The 18,885-nt window shown below is 45.9% G+C and overlaps 1 protein-coding gene across 1 annotated transcript in view; it reads right to left on the bottom strand.

Annotated features, from left to right (window-relative positions):
• LOC120929076 overlaps positions 1 to 4,451 on the bottom strand; it is a 33,533-nt gene extending 29,082 nt beyond the window's left edge. The window contains exon 1 of the mRNA XM_040340271.1: positions 4,150 to 4,451. Within this exon, the coding sequence (XP_040196205.1) occupies positions 4,150 to 4,255 (106 nt within the window). The 5' untranslated portion in view covers positions 4,256 to 4,451. The remainder of the gene's footprint in view (positions 1 to 4,149) is intronic.
• Between the last annotated feature and the right edge of the window lie 14,434 nt (positions 4,452 to 18,885).

Below are 18,885 nucleotides of genomic sequence, written 5' to 3'. Positions count from 1 at the left end.
CAAGGTAAAGGAAGCTATTTAGCTAAAAAAAAAAATTCCTTTAGTGACCCTTTAAAGGAACCAATTTAGAAAATAAAAAACAAACCTTTACAACCCCTTTAACCACTTGGGATCCGCCTGCCGTCAATTGACGGCTACAGTGCGGATCCCAATTTCCAAACCGCCGTCAATTGACGGCCGCCCCTTAGGGCGGTCCCCGCGCGCGCTCCAGAGCGCGCTGCGGGGAAAATCTGTGTTGGCCGTGTCCCTCGGACACAGCTAATTACAGATCGCCGCGAACGGCCAATCAGAGTGGCCGTTCGCGAGGCGATCTGTGCGGCCAATGAGAGAGGATCTCATATGTAAACATATGAGATCATCTCTCATTGCCGTTTTACACAGAGACAGCGGTGCTGTCTCTGGAGAGGAGACGGATCTGTGTCTCTTGTACATAGAGACACAGATCGGTCACCTCCCCCAGTCACCCCCCCTCCACCTACAGTTAGAACACTAAGCAGGGATACATTTAACCCCTTCCTCACCCCCTAGTGTTAACCCCTTCAATGCCAGTCACATTTATACTGTAATTAGTGCATATTTATAGCACTGATCGCAGTATAAATGTGAATGGCGCCAAAAATGTGTCCGATGTGTCCGCCATAACGTCGCAGTCCATTAAAAATCGCAGATCGCCGCCATTTCTAGTAAAAAAAATAATTAAAAAAAAATAATTCTGTCCCCTATTTTGTAAGCGCTATAACTTTTGCGCAAACCAGTCGCTTATTGCGATTTTTTTTTTTTTTTTACCAAAAATATGTAGAAGAATACGTATCGGCCTAAACTGAGAAAAAAAAATGTTATTTTTTTTTTAAATTGGGATATTTATTATAGCAAGCCCCAGTGTGAAAAGTGCAAACTGCAGTTCCTCTTTAAACCTTTACTTAAAGCGGAACTCCACCCTAAAGTGGAACTTCCGCTCATCGGAACCCTCCCCCCCTCCAGTGTCACATTTGACACCGGAGGGGGGAGGGTCTAAAGACAGGTATTTGCACCCACTTACAGCTAAAAACAGTGTGCGGGTAGACTGCGGGCAGGATGTCAGATCCTGTCCCCCCCCCCCCCCCCCCGTTGTGTTCTGAGAAACACACGGCTCCCAGAACACAGTGGGGACCATGCACGGTAGGGAACGGGGCAGTGATGCCACAATGCTTCACTTTCTGGTTCCCTCACCGAGGATGGCGGTGGGGGCAGCAGAGTGACGAGTGATCGCTCGTCTTCTGCTGCGGACGGCGCTGGACTCCAGGACAGGTAAGTGTCCTATTATTAAAAGTCAGCAGCTGCAGTATTTGTACCTGCTGGCTTTTAATATTTTTTTTTCGGCGGAGATCCGCTTTAAACGGACATCCACAGTATCTAAAATGTCAAAGCACATCTAAACAAGCCCTTAGGGCTCACTTACACTGTTGCTCTCTAAGGAGTGATTTACTTTTGGAATGCTCTTTAGCCTAGGTTCACACTGCTGCGAATTCAAAATCGCAGTAAAATGCGCGATTTTACCGCGATTTCGCGGCCGCGATTTCGGCCGCAATTTAATGTAAATCGCGGCCCGAAATCGCAAAAAGTAGTACAGGAACTACTTTTTGAAATCGCAGATGCGGCATTGCACTGATTAGGACAGTGCCATTGCCGACAATTGCTGCCGATTTGAGATGCGATTTGACATGTCAAATCGCATCTCAAATCGTTCCAAATCGTACCCAGTGTGAACCAGGGCTTAGGCTGGGTTCACAGATATGCAAATTGGTTGTGTTTTAAACCGCATCCAATTCGCATGACATGTGAATGTGACCGGCTCTCAATGGAGCCGGTTCACACATGTCCGGGGCGCCGCGTTGCAGTTTTGAAAAAGGTCCAGTGAAAATTCAGGCAAAAATTTGCACCTGAACCGGTAAATAGAAACGCACCAGACCCTGGACTGCAAACCGCAGCTGCACATATGTGAAGCCGGCCTTAGAGAACATTTGACAGGTGGTGAGCGGGCACTGCGGGCCATGCTGCAACTGAGCTCAGTTGCAGCATGGCCCCATTCACTTGAATAAGTTATGTTCGGTGAGAACCAATGTCCAGCCAGTGTGAATGGAGTTATAATTCCTGCTGCGGCATGTGTATACCCCTGGTCGCTGCCTTTCCATCTAATGGGGGATCGTCTGAGGGGCGGAAAATATACATGGCTCAACCACCTGGTGTTACTGCCCCCCCAAGCTGCTAGTGTAAAGAAGACCTTCTTGCCCATGGCTGCTGAGCCCACGTATGACTAAGCACTGTTTGTTAGTGTGAAACGCGTCAGGTCTTCTATCCATTCTGCCGTGGCATGTATTTTTCATAAAATTTTGGGAATAAAAGGCAAAAAATTTTTTGGAGTGTGGCGGTCTAGAACTTTTTCCTGTTTTATTGCTGAGCCCACGTAACCTGAATGCTGGTATCTTTTCCTCCACCAGATGCAGCACATAATTTCCTATAGACAATGGGGTAGATTCAGGTACATTTGCGCATTTTTTACGGAGGCGCAGCGCACCGTTTTGCCGCTGCGCCTCCGTAAATTACCTGTGCTACGCTCGATTCACGGAGCAGTAGCTCCGTAAATTGCGTGGGCGCTCCTGAAAAATGCCCGGCTTAATCGTGCGTAATTTAAATTAGGCGCGTTCCCGCGCCGAGCGTAGTGCGCATGCTCCGTCGGGAAACTTTCGCAAGGACGTCATTTGCTTCAAAGTGAACGTGAATGGCGTCCAGCGCCATTCACGATTCACTTACGCAAACAACGTAATTTTTAAATTTTGCGACGCGGGAACGACGGGTATACTTAGCATTGGCTGCGCCTGCTAATAGCAGGGGCAGCCTTACGCAAAACCCGACGTACGCAAACGACGTAAACTGCATACGCAGGGCGCGCGTACGGTTGTGAATCGACGTTAGTATGCAATTTGCATACTCTACGCTGACCACAACGGGAACGTCACCTAGCCGCCTGCGTAAGAATGCAGCCTAAGATATGACGGCATAAGGAGCCTTATGCCAGTCATATCTTAGGCTGCAGTCGGCGTATCGAGGTTCCTGAATCACGAGCATTCGATACGCCGGCACAAGTAAGCAATTGCGCTGCGTAACTATGGTTACGCAGTCGCAATTGCTTTTTGAATCTACCCCATTGATGGCTGTACGTTGCGTTACACTGGTACTTGCGTAAACCCTCCTACAGCATATAGGCACAAAATAGAAAATATGACCGTGTGCCATACAAGTGTTTATTCGAATACTGGTGTATACCCAGACATGGCTGGACGCTGCACCCGGGATTCCCTAGCAGGGGGGAAAACATTAGCAGTTATGTTGAACCAGGCTCAGCCTGCCCAAGAGGCTCTGCAGTCAAGGGTTAAAACATTTTGGCTTAAAGCGGGGGTTCACCCTAAAAAAAAATTCTAACATTACATCCAGCATACTAACGACATTTACAGTATGCAGGTCTTTTTATTTATTTTACGTCGTACATACCGTTATATTGTGAGGTTATCAAATACCACCAAAAGAAAGTGCCATTTGTGGGGAAAAAAAGGACATCAATTTTGTTAAGGTACAACATCGCACGACTGCGCAATTGTCAGTTAAAGTAATGCGGTACCGTATTACAAAAAAATGGCCTGGTCATTAGGGGGGTAAACCTTCCAAAGGGTAAGTGGTTAAAAAATTATAATTATTATTTTTTTGTTAGTAAATTAAACCCCCAAACTGAGATGACAGTTGTCATAAAAGCAACTCATGGAACTACATTCTACTGCACATGCGCATATCCTTTATGTAACTTAAATGCGCTCTGCCCATAGTTGCTTAGCTACGGAGTGGCTTCTAACACGTGACTGATGCCGGTGCGGCCATTACAGAAGCGGTCACTGGTTTATTTATTCGGTAACGGAACTATAAAATGTGCAGCTCTAGCTTTTATGTAACGCTTTAGGTTCGTGTGCGAACTTGCAGCTGCCAAAGTGTGTCTACACCGCGGCGTTGCTGAAAAGCAAGCCTGGCTCTTTCCCTAAGTAAACATGGCCGCCGGCACACCTCCAGGTGCTGAAGGAGGTACCGTGTGTTCAGATTTGGTGTCATACAAGTCCACTTTACCTGCTAAGTCATAGAACTTCTCCGTCTGGAGTATCGCTGCGACCGCCCAGAGGATCCACTGGATCCCTAGACTGGTACCGAGGAAGAGGGAGAGGTCCTGAAGCATTGTAGAGGAATCAGCAGGCTGAAGTCTGTCTCAGCTCCTTCCACCAATTACAGTGCAAAATGTCTTTCTATTCCCCAATCAAAGCGCAAGGTGTCTTTCTATCCACCAATCACAGTGCAGAGAGTCTCTAGCTAGCTATCACACTGTGTCTCTGTTACGTGAACTTTGTGCTCCTCACATTACAGCTCAGCCTCTCCCCTCATTGTGACATTTTCTTATATAAATGTGTTTTGGGAGTTAACCTCTAGTTATCTAGGCTAGAGTTAACCGCTTCAGCCCCAGAAGATTTTACCCACTTCCTGACCAAAACACTTTTTACATTTTGGCGCTGCGTCCCTTAAACTGACAATTGCGCGGTCCTGCGACGCTGTACCCAAACAAAATTGACGTCCTTTCTTTTGGTGGTATTTGATCACCTCTGCAGTTTTTATTTTTTGCGCTATAAACAAACAAAGTGACAATTTTGAAAAAAAAAAAAAAAAAATGATTAGCTAGATTCACATATATTGCCTTAACTGTAAGGCGGCGTAGCTTAGCGTATTTACGCTACGCCGCCTTAAGTCAGAGAGGCAAGTACTGTATTCTCAAAGTACTTGCCTCCTAACTTACGGCGGCGTAGCGTAAATCCTAATTCAAATTCGGCTTAGGGGGGCGTGTTTTATGTTAATATGCTTTGACCCGAAGTGATTGACGTTTTTTTCAAACTGTGCATGCGCCGGGCGCCTACATTTCCCAGTGTGCATTGCGGCTAAGTCCGCCGAACGGGCCTATTGATTTCGACATGGACGTAAACCAACGGCGGCCATACTTAACATTACTATTCCATCTATTTGATGGAATAACTTTAGGCCTGTAATGCGTTACGTAAACGGCGTAAATGTACTGCGGCGGCCGGGCGTACGTTCGTGAATAGGCGTATCTACTGATTTACATATTCTACGCCGACCGCAATGGAAGCGCCACCTAGCGGCCAGCCTCAATATTGCAACCTAAGATAGGATGGCGCAAGCCGTCGTATCTTAGATATGTTTAAGCGTATCTCTGTTTGAGAATACACTTAAACATAGGTCGGCGCAGATTCTGAGTTAGGTCGACCTAACTCTACCTGAATCTGGCTAGATATTTTTAACTTTTTGCTATAATAAATATCCCCGATTAAAAATAAAATAAAACGCATTTCTGTATCAGTTTAGGCCGATATGCATTCTTCTACAGATTTTTGTCAAAAAATCGCAATAAAGTTATAGCGTTTACAAACTATGGGAAAGATTTATGGTATTTATTTTTTATTTTTAACTAGTAATGACGGTGATCAGCGATGGACAGATCAGACACTTTTGACACATTTTTGGGATCAGTGCTATAAATATGCACTGATTACTGTGTAAATGTCACTGGTAAGGAAGGGGTTAACACTAGGGGGCGATCAAGGGGTTAAATGTGTGTTCCCTATTGTGTGTTCCAACTGTATGGGGATAGGATTGACTAGGGAAGGAGACAGATCGTGTGTTCCTACATAGTACAATCTGTCTCCTCTCCCCTGACAGCACAGGGATTTGTGTGTTTACACACACAAATCCCCATGCTGGCTCTCGTGCACGTGATCACGCGTGGCTGCCTGGCCGGCGGAAATCATGCCCGCCGGCCGCGCACATCGGGCCCCCTGCTGTGCAGCGAGCGTGCCCTCTGGAGGCCCTCCTGGGCAAAGCTGTACCAGGATTTCGCCCAGGAGAGCCATTCTGCAGCAGGTAAAAGACGTGAGCCAGACGAGAACATGTTAACCACTTCAGGCCCAGGACAATTCTGACACTTTGCTTCTACATGTAAAAATCATAATTCTTTTGCTAGAAAATTACATAGAACCCCCAAACACAATATATGTTTTTTAGCAGAGACCCTAGAGAATACAATGGCGGTCATTGCAACTTTTTCTCTTGCGCGGTATTTGCGCAGCAATTTTTCAAACGCTTTTTTTTGCGGGTTTAATGCTTTAAAAAAAAAAAAAACTTAAAGTTAGCCCAATGTTTTTGCATAATGTGAAAAGACGACATGTTTTGAGTTACAGAGGAGGTCTAGGGCTAGAATTATTGCTCTCGCTCTAACGTTTGTGGCGACACCTCACATGTGTGGTCTGAACACCGTTTTCATATATTGCGGGACTTACGTATGCGTTCGCTTCTGCGTGCGAACACACGGGGACAGGGGCACTTTACATTTTTTTTTTTATTATTATTATTGTTAATTTTACTTATTTTTTTTTATTTTGACACTTTAGAAAATAAAAATGTGATCACTTTTATTCCTATTACAAGGAATGTAAACATCCCTTGTAATAGGAATATAGCACGACAGGACCTCTTTACAGTGAGATATGGGGTCATTAACCACTTAAGGACCGGACCAATATGCTGCTAAATGACCCAAGGGGTTTTTACAATTCGGCACTGCGTCGCTTTAACTGCCTCTGCGATTTTTATTTTTTTGCGCTATATACAAAAATAGAGCGACATTTTTGAAAAAAAAACAATATTTTTTACTTTTTGTTATAAGAAAAATCAAATAAACTAAATTTTAGTCAAACATTTAGGCCAAAATTTATTCAGCCACATGTCTTTAGTAAAAAAAAATCGCAATAAAAAAAAATTAGCTTGATGATCACTTGATCGCTTAGTGACACTGGCAATACGGAGTGAAAGGGTTAACTAGGGCGGTGATCAAGGGGTTAAAACTTTATTAGGGGGGGGGGGTACGGGGGCTACCCTGAACCTAACACTAACTGCCTGTCACACAAACTGTCACACTGACACTAAATGCAGTGATCAGTACATATATGATCACTGCATTCAGTGACACTGTGACAGGGGGGGGTGATCGGGGGGGTTAATGTGCCTATGTGTAGTGTGTGTCAGTGTAGTGTTGTGTAGACTTACTGTGTGATGTATTCTGTCCTCAGCGGCGGTTGAAAATACAGCCGAGAGGAGAGAATACATCACTTCCCCCTTCCTGTGTTTACACAGGAGGAGGAAGAGACACACGGGGGAGCGCTCGCATTGGCTGTGAGCGATCCGGAGGGGGCGGACAAAAACGAACAGCCGCCCCCTTTTTCCCGGATCGCTCGTGAAGCCATAGGAACCGCCGCATGTACCGGGGGGGGTCCCGATCGGACCCCCGACCCACGTCTAGGCAGGGACGTACAGGTACGCCAATGTGCCTGTCCGTGCCATTCTGCCGACATAAATGTACATGCGGCGGTCCGGAAGTGGTTAAGACCCCACATCTCACCTCTAGGCTGGGAAGCCTAAAATAAAAAACGATCACCACTTCACTGCCAAGGCTGTTTTTTTTAATGCAGAGGTCGGACGTCATAACATCGCGCCCGGCCTCCGACGATCATAGAGACTCCGGCGACCATCTGGTCCACCGGAAATCTCTGATCAGCATCCGGGGCCCGAGGATCTGTTCTCCGACTCACTGATCGCAGCGGTAAGTCGGTGGAAGCACCGGAGGGCAGCAGGAGGGGGGGACATCCCCTTCTGCTGCCTGTAAGAACGATCAAATGGCGGAACAGCTGCTATGATCATTCTTATGGTGCAGGGAATCGCCGGCTGAAAACGGCAATATCTGAATGATGCCTGTCATTTTGTTGAGGGGGAGCGGGTACCCTGTTTTTACAGGCATCCAGCTCCCACTTCCTCCTCTGGCTCTGCGGCACCAGAAGGAAGATCATCTCTCCCCCTCCCTCCCTGCATTCTTCTGGGACACGTCACAAGTCCCAGAAGATTGCCTGGCCAATCACAGTGCGCAGTGAGTGCCCGGCTGTGAAACCACAGCCGGGCGTCCACAGTTAGAATGGCAGGAGCCGTGGAGAGGAGGGGTAGAGGAAAGAGGCTTTGTACCCTGCATCGCTGGACCGTGGGACAGGTGAGTGTCTGATTATTAAATAATTTAATAATCAGACACTCACCTGTCCCACGCTCCCAGAGTTTCTTTTGGGTATCGCGGGCTCCGGCACTGTGATTGGCCGGAGCCGAGATGACGTCAGTCCCCCGCATGCGCGCGGTAGCCACTGATAATGGCACACTAACTGAAGGTACATACGTGCCATTGCTTCAGTGCGCATGTGCTGATGATGTTGGCACATGCAGATACAGGAGATATCTCCTACTCCTATGGGGTAGCTACAGGTAAGCCTATAATACGGGTTTACAACCACTTTAACCAGTTCCTGCTGACCTGGTGCATATATGCGGCCATTCCTCGGGTGGGCTTTAACACAGAGCGGACGTATTTATGTATCTATTGGTAAACACTTTACAATGCTGAGAGCGTGCTCCATGTGCACTCCCAGCACAGTAACGAAGAGGTACCAGAAAGCTCCCGATATATACTTGGGATCAAAAGCTTTCCGATCATGTGATCACAGTGGTCACATGATCGGAATGCCCCGCTCCACCTTCCAGCTATTAGATCCACTTAAAGGGCCAGGAGGTGGTGTTGGGAAACGGTTAAAGTAGAGTTCCACCCAAAAATTGAACTTCCGCTTTTCGGAACCCTCCCCCCCTCCGGTGTAATTTTTGGCACCTTTCAGGGGGAGGGGGGTGCAGATACCTGTCTAGGGCAGGTATTTGCACCCACTTCCGGACACAGACTCCCGTGGGAGTCACGCCTCTTCCCGCAACCCCCCCCCCCCCCCCCCACTGTCTCCTGGGAAACACAACCACTATTAGGTTGAATGAAAAAATTAAGAAATGATCCAATTCCCCCAGCTACACATTATAGGTGGATGGGGGAATCCTCCCAGTGTGGACCAGTGGTGGAACAACCAGAGTTGCTGTCCTGTCCCGGCTATTCACAGTGCTGGTCACTGTCTCCATGGCAGCGGCGGCAGCACATTGGAACCCAGTGCTGGTTACTTTATGGGGCTGATGTACAGGAGGGCCAGCACAATTTGTTGTTAGAGATGGGCTGGGCATGTTCAAAATTCCACATGCCAGAGCCTGCCAGGAAGCCCACACTGCACAGCGCTAATCACAGGCAGTGAGACATTTCCCGGTCCACAACTGCACAGATCAGGAAATGTCTCACTGCCTGTGACTAGCACTGTGGAGTGTCAGCTTCCTGGCAGGATCGGGCATGTGGGATTTAAAAAAAAAACCGAGCCCATCTTTATTGGTTGTAGACAGTTGAACTCCCTGCAGGTTGCTTAGCAGCAGTGGAGCTTCTCTGACATGCTGATCGGGATGTAATCCAGGTGATGCTCCCAGTCAAATCCTAGTGTTAAATATCAGAGATTTTATTGATCAAAGCCAACACTTTACAGGCATAGAGCCCATATGGCTGCGCAACATATGGTTGATTGTGGTTGTTCTCTTGATGCTAATAAATACTGGGCTAGATTCAGATAGGTTAGCGGATCTTAAGATCCGCATAACCTATCTGATTTACGTTACGCCACCGCTATTTTTTGAGGCAAGTGCTTTATTCAGAAAGCACTTGCCTCTAAAGTTGCGGCGGCGTAACGTAAATCCCCCGGCGGAATTCAAATTCCGCAGCTAGGGGGAGTGTACTATTTAAATCAGGCGCGTCCCCGGGCCGATCGAACAGCGCATGCGCCGTCCGCAAATTTTCCCATCGTGCATTGCTCCAAATGACGTCGCAAGGACGTCATTGGTTTCGACGTTAACATAAATTACGTCCGGCCGTATTCGCGAACGACTTACGCAAACGACGTAAAAAATTCAAAACTCGGCGCGGGTACGACGGCCATACTTAACATAGGATACGCCGCACTTACCCCTGCTATAGCAGGGGTAACTTTCCGCCGGAAAAAGCCGAACGCAAACGACGTAAAAAAAAAGCGCCGGGCGGTCGTTCGTTTTTGAATCTATGTAAATGCTCATTTGCATATTCGACGCATAAAAGATATGGAAGCGCCACCTAGCGGCCGGCCTGGAATTGCAGCCTAAGATCCGACGGTGTAAGTCACTTACACCTGTCGGATCTTAGGCATATCTATGCGCAACTGATTCTATGAATCAGGCTAATAGATACGACGGCCGGACTCAGAGATACGACGGCGTATCAGGAGATACGCCGTCGTATCTTCTTTCTGAATCCGGCCCACTGTGTTTATTAGATCTGACTGGGAGCATCACCTGGATCACATCCCGATCAGCATGTCAACAGAGAAGGTTATACAGCATTACTGCTGCTAGGTGACCAGCTGGGGGCTCGGCTCTCTATAACCAATTGTGCCAGCCTTCCCCTGCATGCACCCATAATGTCACCAGCACTAGGTCCTAATAGACTGCCGCCGCTGCCAAGGAGACAGACGCCAGACCAGTGCTGTCAATAGCAGGGATAGGACAGCTGGGGAACCCCACAGTGGCAAAACACCAGGGCCCGGTGGCAAGACAACCTTTGCAACCCTGATAGTTCTCCTACTGCTTTGGACCCTTATATTTTCTTGGTGTGCTGCTGACATATCTCTTGTTTTCTGCCACCCTGGGGGGGCCCCAGTATAGTAGAAAGGTAGCTCACTGCAGAACATGTGAAAGGGCCCATTGTGGGATCGTAGTAAAGGGCCCCAGGATATATATATATATATAATTGCATTTTATAGTTGGCCCCCCCTACCTTTGTCCCTGTCCCCCCATGTGCCCCCCTAAATATGAAAGCTGGAGACGCCACTGCATCCTGCCTTCTAACTCTACACCTAGGAGAAACTACAATTTCTATTGAGAAGTGTGGTGAATGGGCATGAATGTGGGCGGGTACATTGAGCATATAATCATTGCACTGAATGAGCTAGTGTACTCGCCCACATGTTCTAAAAAAATGTCCACACATCAGATTGAAAAGTAAAAAAATAAAGCTATAAATATAATTTGTCACTAGAATCTAATCTATATAATTTTTAATATGTAACGACAGGCAGTGTTTTAGTTTCCTATGCGGGTGTCCTGTGCACCCGCAATGCCTCTGTGAATCTCAGCTGTGTTGCCATTCATTAATATTAAAAGTGCCTTAACCGCTCCCCACAGTCCAATATGGCTGTGAGGACTCGTGGAACGCTTACACTGAGCATAGTGATCGTTTACAGTGGATATAAAAAAGAATCGCCTGTCTTTAAAATAATCACATTTGGTTGCATTACAGCCTAAAATGAAGACTGCCACAGTTTTTGTTTGTTTTTCAGCTGTATTTACTAAGTGCAACTTATAAAATCCAAGTGAAAGATAGAACACCAACATGTCTGATTTTTATTTATTTTTTTAAATACAAAAACAGAAACACTGAGTTGGAAAAAGGATTACCCTCCCCTTAACAATGACTTGTAAACTCAATCAGATGTAGCTTATCACCTCCTTAATGGCACACAAAGCCATTCCACTTTCATCTGTGATCAGCTGCAGTCATTGTGATTAGCTCAGCATGAAAGGAGCTTTCCTGGAGCATTTCAGTCCCTGATAGTGCAACTGAAGCAAACATTCAACTATGGGTGACGAGGGATAAAGTTGTGGACAAGCACAAGTCAGGAGATGGATAAAGTTGTGGACAGGCACAAGTCAGGAGATGAAAAATATGTCAAGGGCTTTATGAATGCCTAAAACAGTGTTTCTCAATTCCAGTCCTCAAGGCGCACCAACAGATCACGTTTTCAGGCTTTATATTATTTTGCACAGGCAATTTGATCAGTTTCACTGCCTTAGTAATTACCACAGCCGTTTCATCTGAGGGAAATCCTGAAAACGTGACCTGTTGATGCGCCTTGAGGACTGGAATTGACAAACACTTGCCTAGAAGCACAGTAATGTCTATTATTTAGAAGTGGAAGGTATTTGGTACAACACAGACCCACAAGGACGTCCTGGATTAGGACGTCATTCCAAACTGAAGTCACTCTTCAAGAAAGGCCACATGCAGTCACAACTAAGCTTTGCCAAAATGCACTTTGAACGAAAGGTTCTGAGGCCACATGTAAAATGGTGTTATGGTCAGATGAGACTAAAATTTTATTATTTGGCCTTAACACCAAACGATGTGTCTGGCGGAAATCCAATACATCTCACCATCCAAATAACACCATTCCTACAGTAAAGCAAAACGTCAATCACATCGGGTCACAGTACATTTACATAAAACATGCCCCCCTGATCCAAATTTGAATTAGGCGGGCTTACGCCGGCCGATTTACACTACGCCGCTGCAACTTACGGAGCAAGAGCTTTGAGAATACAGCACTTGCCCGTCTAAGTTGCGGCGGCGTAACGTAAATCGGATACGTTACGCTGCCGCAAAGTTACGCGGTTCTATATGAATCTAGCCCTTAGTTTTTTTCGAGACCATTAAAAATAGTCGTGTGTACGTGCCTTTACACTTAGGCCCCATACACACGATAGAATTTATCCGCAGATACGGTTCAGCGGACCGTATCCGCGGATAAATCCTCTCTAAGATTTCAGAGGATTTCAATGCGATGGCGTGTACACACCATCGCATTGAAATCCGCGCTGAAATCCTCTGCCGATGACGTGTCGCGCCGTCGCCGCTATTATGACGCGGCGACGGGCGCGACACTGTCATATAAGGAATTCCACGCATGCGTCTATTCATTACGGCGCGTGCGGGGAATCCCTTTGGACGGATGGATCCGGTAAGTCTGTACAGACGAGCGGATCCATCCGTTGGAATGGATTCCAGCAGATAGATATTCTGTGCATGTCGACAAATATTTATCTGCTGGAAATCCATTCCAGGGGAGATTTATCTGCGGATAGATATCCGACGGAGTGTACACACCATAGGATCTATCCGCAGAAACCCATTTGATGGGATTTATCTGCGGATAGATTCTATGGTGTGTATGGGGCCTCACAGGTTACCTTGTATGCGTTTTCCTAAAATGAAATATAAGATAAAATAAATCTGCTTGGTATGCTTAGCTATCACATAAACATTTTTATTTTCATGTAAATTCTGAACATAAGAGACCACATCACAGCTCACTCAGATCCCCCCAATTAGAAGGGTGTCGTACCCATTTCAGAAATTGGGACTGTTGGGACTTGTGCCATATGGAATCTTTTGAATTTCATGGTACTGAGAAAAGCACTGAAGTATGAGACACAAATTGCTAGAAGCCTCATTTATTTCCCTAGCTGTGGCTGAAATGAAACTAAATATTGTTTCAGATCACAAATAAAAGTGTGCGATGAGCCGAGCACCGTCTATGAGGCCCCATACACACCATAGAATCTATCCGCAGATAAATCCCATCAAATGGGTTTCTGCGGATAGATCCTATGGTGTGTACACTCCGTCGGATATCTATCCGCAGATAAATCTCCCCTGGAATGGATTTCCAGCAGATAAATATTTGTCGACATGCACAGAATATCTATCTGCTGGAATCCATTCCAACGGATGGATCCGCTCGTCTGTACAGACTTACCGGATCCATCCGTCCAAAGGGATTCCCCGCACGCGCCGTAATGAATAGACGCATGCGTGGAATTCCTTATATGACAGTGTCGCGCCCGTCGCCGCGTCATAATAGCGGCGACGGCGCGACACGTCATCGGCAGAGGATTTCAGCGCGGATTTCAATGCGATGGTGTGTACACGCCATCGCATTGAAATCCTCTGAAATCTTAGAGAGGATTTATCCGCGGATACGGTCCGCTGAACCGTATCTGCGGATAAATTCTATCGTGTGTATGGGGCCTGAGAGAAGAGTGGAGGATACACTTGGGGTAAAGTATGGAAATTAGTGAAAGCAAACTTTTAAGTTAAATGTATCATTTTGAATGGCATTTTTCTACACAATTGGTGCCATACGACATACGAGAACTGTATGTTGTCAGCTGGCCATATTGTAGAAGAGAAGTGATCACGGATATATAAAACTTAAAGGAATACAAATAATTCCTCCTTTCATAACAATATTCTATTCTACAACGTTGTCATTTTTTAGATTGGAGTGCTGTTTAGGCCTCGTTCACACAGGTGTATGTAAGCCTGCACCCGCGCAAAACAGTGCTTGTCTTCATTTCAATTAGGATGCAATGGTTGCATGGACACAGCTGCTGCTCCTAGTTGGAGATCCGTGTGGGTTTGGATGCATGTCCCCCTCAATGCAGACAGTGTGAGCCCAGGGACATGTGCCCTCAACCAAACCGATATCAAATTAAGAGCAGTGGCTGTGTCCGTGCAGCCATTGGGTTCAAACAAAATATTGCCAAGGCACGCATTCCTAAAAAAAAGGGCTGTAAATGTAAGTGGGTGTTGCAAAGATCACCAGCTGAAAACCAAAGACATTCAAAACAGGAACATGTAGGTAGATTCACAAAGAGTTAGGCCGGCTTATCAGTAGATAAGCCCCACCTAACTCTGAATCTACGCCGGCGTTTGTTTAAGTGTATTCTCTAACAGAGATACACTTAAACATATCTAAGATAGGACGGCTTGCGCCGTCCTATCTTAGATTGCAATGTTTTGGCTGACCGCTAGGTGGCGCTTCCATTGCGGCCGGCGTAGATTATGTAAATGAGCTTTTACGACGATTCCCGAACGAACGCAGGCCCGCTGCAGTCGATTAACGTTGTTTCCGTAAGGCCTAAGGCGGCCTAAAGTTATTCCACCTATGAGGTGGAATAACAATGTTAAAGTATGGCCGCCGTTCCCGCCGCGAGGTTCGAATTTTTTACGTCGTTTGCGTAAGTCGTCCGCGAATCGGGAGTTACGTCGTTTACGTCCGTGTCGAAATCAATAGGCCCGTACGGCCTACTTAGCCGCAATGCGCACTGGGAAATGTAGTCGCCCGGCACATGCGCAGTGTCAAAAAACATCAAAAAACGTGAGGTCAAGCCTCATTTCCATACAACACGCCCCCCTCCAAGTCATTTGAATTAGGCGCCCTTACGCCCGCTCGTTTTAGGCTACACCGCCGTAGATTAGCAGGTAAGTAGATTGTGAATCACTACAAGCCTAACTAATATACGGCGGTGTAGCCTAAAAAGGCTAGGCTAGGCCGCCCTAAAGTTAGGCCAATCTACGTGAATCTACCTAATGGACCACATTCCTGTGGGATTCAGGTGTGAACTCACCAGCGTGCCTTCAGGAAGTTCCAATTCATATCAACTGGGACGCAGTGGCTGCATGGCATAAAGTATGTCACCAGCACACCAAAGATCTCCAGAAAGAGTCCAAAACTTTATTTAGCGATCACATGACATGTTTGCTGAATATAGCATTGGACCCGTATCTGGAGATCCTTGGTGTGCTGGTAACATTCTTTCCGCCATGCAGCCGCTGCGTCCCAGTTAATATAAATGAGACTTCCTGAAGGCACACTGATGAGTTTACACCTGAATCCCACAGGAAGGTGGTCCATGTTCCTGTGCAATTCCTGTACAACTCAATACCTATACAACATTCAGAATGGGCTGAAATTGCACTGGATCACATAATAAGTAGAGCATGCACTACTTTTCAAAAACACGCAGCACCAAATTGTACTGTGGTACCATGCGATTAGGGGAAGACAAACGCAATGTGTTTGTGATTTGCATTTGGGGTGTTAGGAATATACTAACTCCTGCAGCAGAATGCATACCCAGTGCATTTTGAACGTGGTGCAGGAATCGTTTATAGAACATGAGTTAACCACACCGCATTCTGGTGTGTATGCCCTTAAAGGGGTTGTAAACCCTTGTGTTTTATTACCTCAATGCATCCTATGCATTAAGGTGAAAAAACACCTTGCAGTATCCGGCCCCCCCCCCCTCACGTTTTACTTACCTGAGCCCCAAATTTCTATCGGCGCGATCCCGTTTTGCTCTCCCTATGGCTTCTCGGCTCTTCATTGGATAGATTGATAGCAGTACAGCCATTGGCTCCCGCTGCTGTCAATCAAATTCAATGATGCGGCCGCCAGGGGGAGCGTGCCCTCAAGGTAACCAACTCTGGAGAGAGCTTCCCTGAGGGGGACCCCAGAAGAGGATGATCGGGGCCACTCTGTGCAAAACCAACTGCACAGTGGAGGTAAGTATGACATGTTTGTTATTTAAAAAAAAAACTGAACTCATGTTACCACTTTAAAGCCTAACTTATGGTAAACTGATAAATACACACATAAGGGTGCCGTTTAACCTTCTAAAGGATTTGTTTTTCTGTCCAAAAGTAGGGAAAGTTCATGATCCCATGTAAAAGTCCCCTCCCCACCCCCACCTTGGTACTGGACACGGAAAAAAAAGCATTCGACTTATGAGCTCATCTCTTTATCACTCTACTTGTATCGGCATGCTTTTTGTACTGCAGCACACCTGCTTGGCTTCTTGTGCTGCTTCCCCTTCCCCCTCTCTGAGTCCTGCTGCAGGTAAGCTGCAAGACATTGATAAAAAATAAACACATTGAATGATGTTTTAATGAATAGACAGCTGTTTTAATGTGTGCATTTCATATCTGCCCCAAGTTATATTATAATATTTTTTCCTCATTAATTACAGTGTAGAATTTAATTTGCCTATTATTTGCTGGATACTGTTGTAAAGCACCATTTTTTTTCTACATCTCCTGTATTTTTAGGCTTCATTTCCACTGGCGTTTTTACAGCCACTGTTGTTAGGCTTTTTTACAGCTTAAAAACGCCTGTCCATGTTTATTTTGTAAAAAAAAAAAAAAAAAAAATATTTTTTTTGTGAGCTGCAGCTTTAAAAATGCCGCGGTCGCGTTTTTGAGCGTTTTTGTGCGTTTTTGCGCGTTTTTGAGCATTTTTTAACATCTGGCGTTTTTACAGCTCTACTCTGGAGCTTTAGAACGCCCTGGTCCTGCGTTTTTTTTACAGCTCAAAAACGCCTATGCCATTTGCAGCTCAAAAACGTCTATGCCATAGAATAACATGGACAGGCGTTTTTAAGCTGTAAAAAACGCTCAGAAAAGTGGCTGTAAAAACGCCAGTGGAAATGAAGCCTTACAGTATCTTGTGCTTTTTTCAGCATGAACCACAGGGAGGCTCTAATTGATTCTCATAGCCCAAAATGATGGAGAAGACAATTTACATTCCCTTTCTAGGATGCAGATCACCGACAGCTTCCTAAATTGCTTGCTGGCATTTAACATAATTTTGAAATCATCATGTCAACAAGAAACTAACAAGTTAACTACTCTACTCAGCCCCTCTTCACTTGTGCTGCTGCATGGAGTACTGCTTTATTAGCACGGCTCTCTTCCTCTCCTCCCAGTTTAATTTGGCATTCGGAAGAAAGTTGATGTCCCTGCTTGCTAAAATGTAATCAGACGCTGGATTCTTTGTTCATAAGGAACAATTAATAATTACACTGTGATAATCTCCGGTATGTGATATTGCTATAATTAGACTGCTCTCAAATTATGACTTACTATTATTATTCCATTTAACTTCCTTTCATCTCCTGTATAATTAAGTTGCTAAGAACTTTGTAAATAAGATGATGATGCCCTGCTTTGAGACGTTAAAGCTGAAGGAATCATAGTCCTTTAATTGTTTTTTATTTATTTTTTTAAAGCGGGGTTCCGGGCATAATTTTTTTTTTTTTTTTTTGCAAGCTAAAATTACTCACATTACATAGTCCCTAAAACATATTAATAGCTCCCCAATTGTTCCAGAAATCATTGCAAACACGTGCCTTATATCCTCCAGCTCATGTTGTGGCCGTATCCATTATATGTGTGGGCATGTGAAGTCCAGTTCCTTTTTCTTCCTGGTTTTCAGGGAGAGGTGCATGCTGGGCGATTTTTGGGCACAGTAATGCCCTGAGTGTCATCATTTCCCAGGAGGCAATGGGGTCTTAGGACAGGAAGTTGAACCACCTAGGACCAGGAACTAGGCAGATTACGAAATGTGCCTAGTAACAGCCAGATAGAAGTTAGTAAAAAAAAAAAAAAATTCTCTTATCGTCCATGGACGGACACAGCTCCTTAAATCTTGGGTTATGTTCCTGTTCACAGGAGAGGACTAGGCAGAAACATGTTAGATAATTAAATACATGTTACTTTAACAGAGTTGAACAGCCCCGGTCAGCGCAGCAGGGAGGGTGGGATTTCTTCAGGTCTGAAATGGGTCCCTAAGAGCTGTTATAGATGGAGTCAGTGTCTGGTTCTTCCTCTCAAAAACATGCCAGAGGTGGCTGCTGGAGCTCCTGCACCTGTGGTTCATGGACACTTTGTTGGAGCAGTGTGCGGGGGTTAAAGGGGGTTAAATAGTGCCCCCTCCCCCCACCATCCCCTAGGGACTGCTCTGTCACAGACTGGGACCTGGCTGTCACGTCCCTGGTTCTGTAATGTCCATGTATGTGGACCAGAACCTTCCTTGTGAGGGGGACTCCACACTTGGGTTGGTATAGGCATCACGGTGGTGTAGTGGTTAACTCCCTCACCTGGCAGCAGGAGAGTCACGGGTTCGAGTCCAGACTCTGACGCTAAACTGCCTGGAGATGGCATGCTCTCTTCCTGTGTCTGCGTGGGTTATTCCGGTTTCCTCCCACACTCCAAAGACATGTGTGCAGAGCACTTGTCAGTGCACTGTATGGAACTCCCTTATGCTGCCTGGTGCAGCGGAAGTTTCCTCAGAGGGCTCTGTCTTTTTTTGT

The sequence above is a fragment of the Rana temporaria genome, chromosome 2, assembly GCF_905171775.1.
Source record: "Rana temporaria chromosome 2, aRanTem1.1, whole genome shotgun sequence".
Classification (NCBI taxonomy): Eukaryota; Metazoa; Chordata; class Amphibia; order Anura; family Ranidae; genus Rana; species Rana temporaria.
The sequence above is the reverse complement of the archived record's forward strand: the minus strand, read 5'-3'. Positions and strand labels throughout refer to the sequence as shown.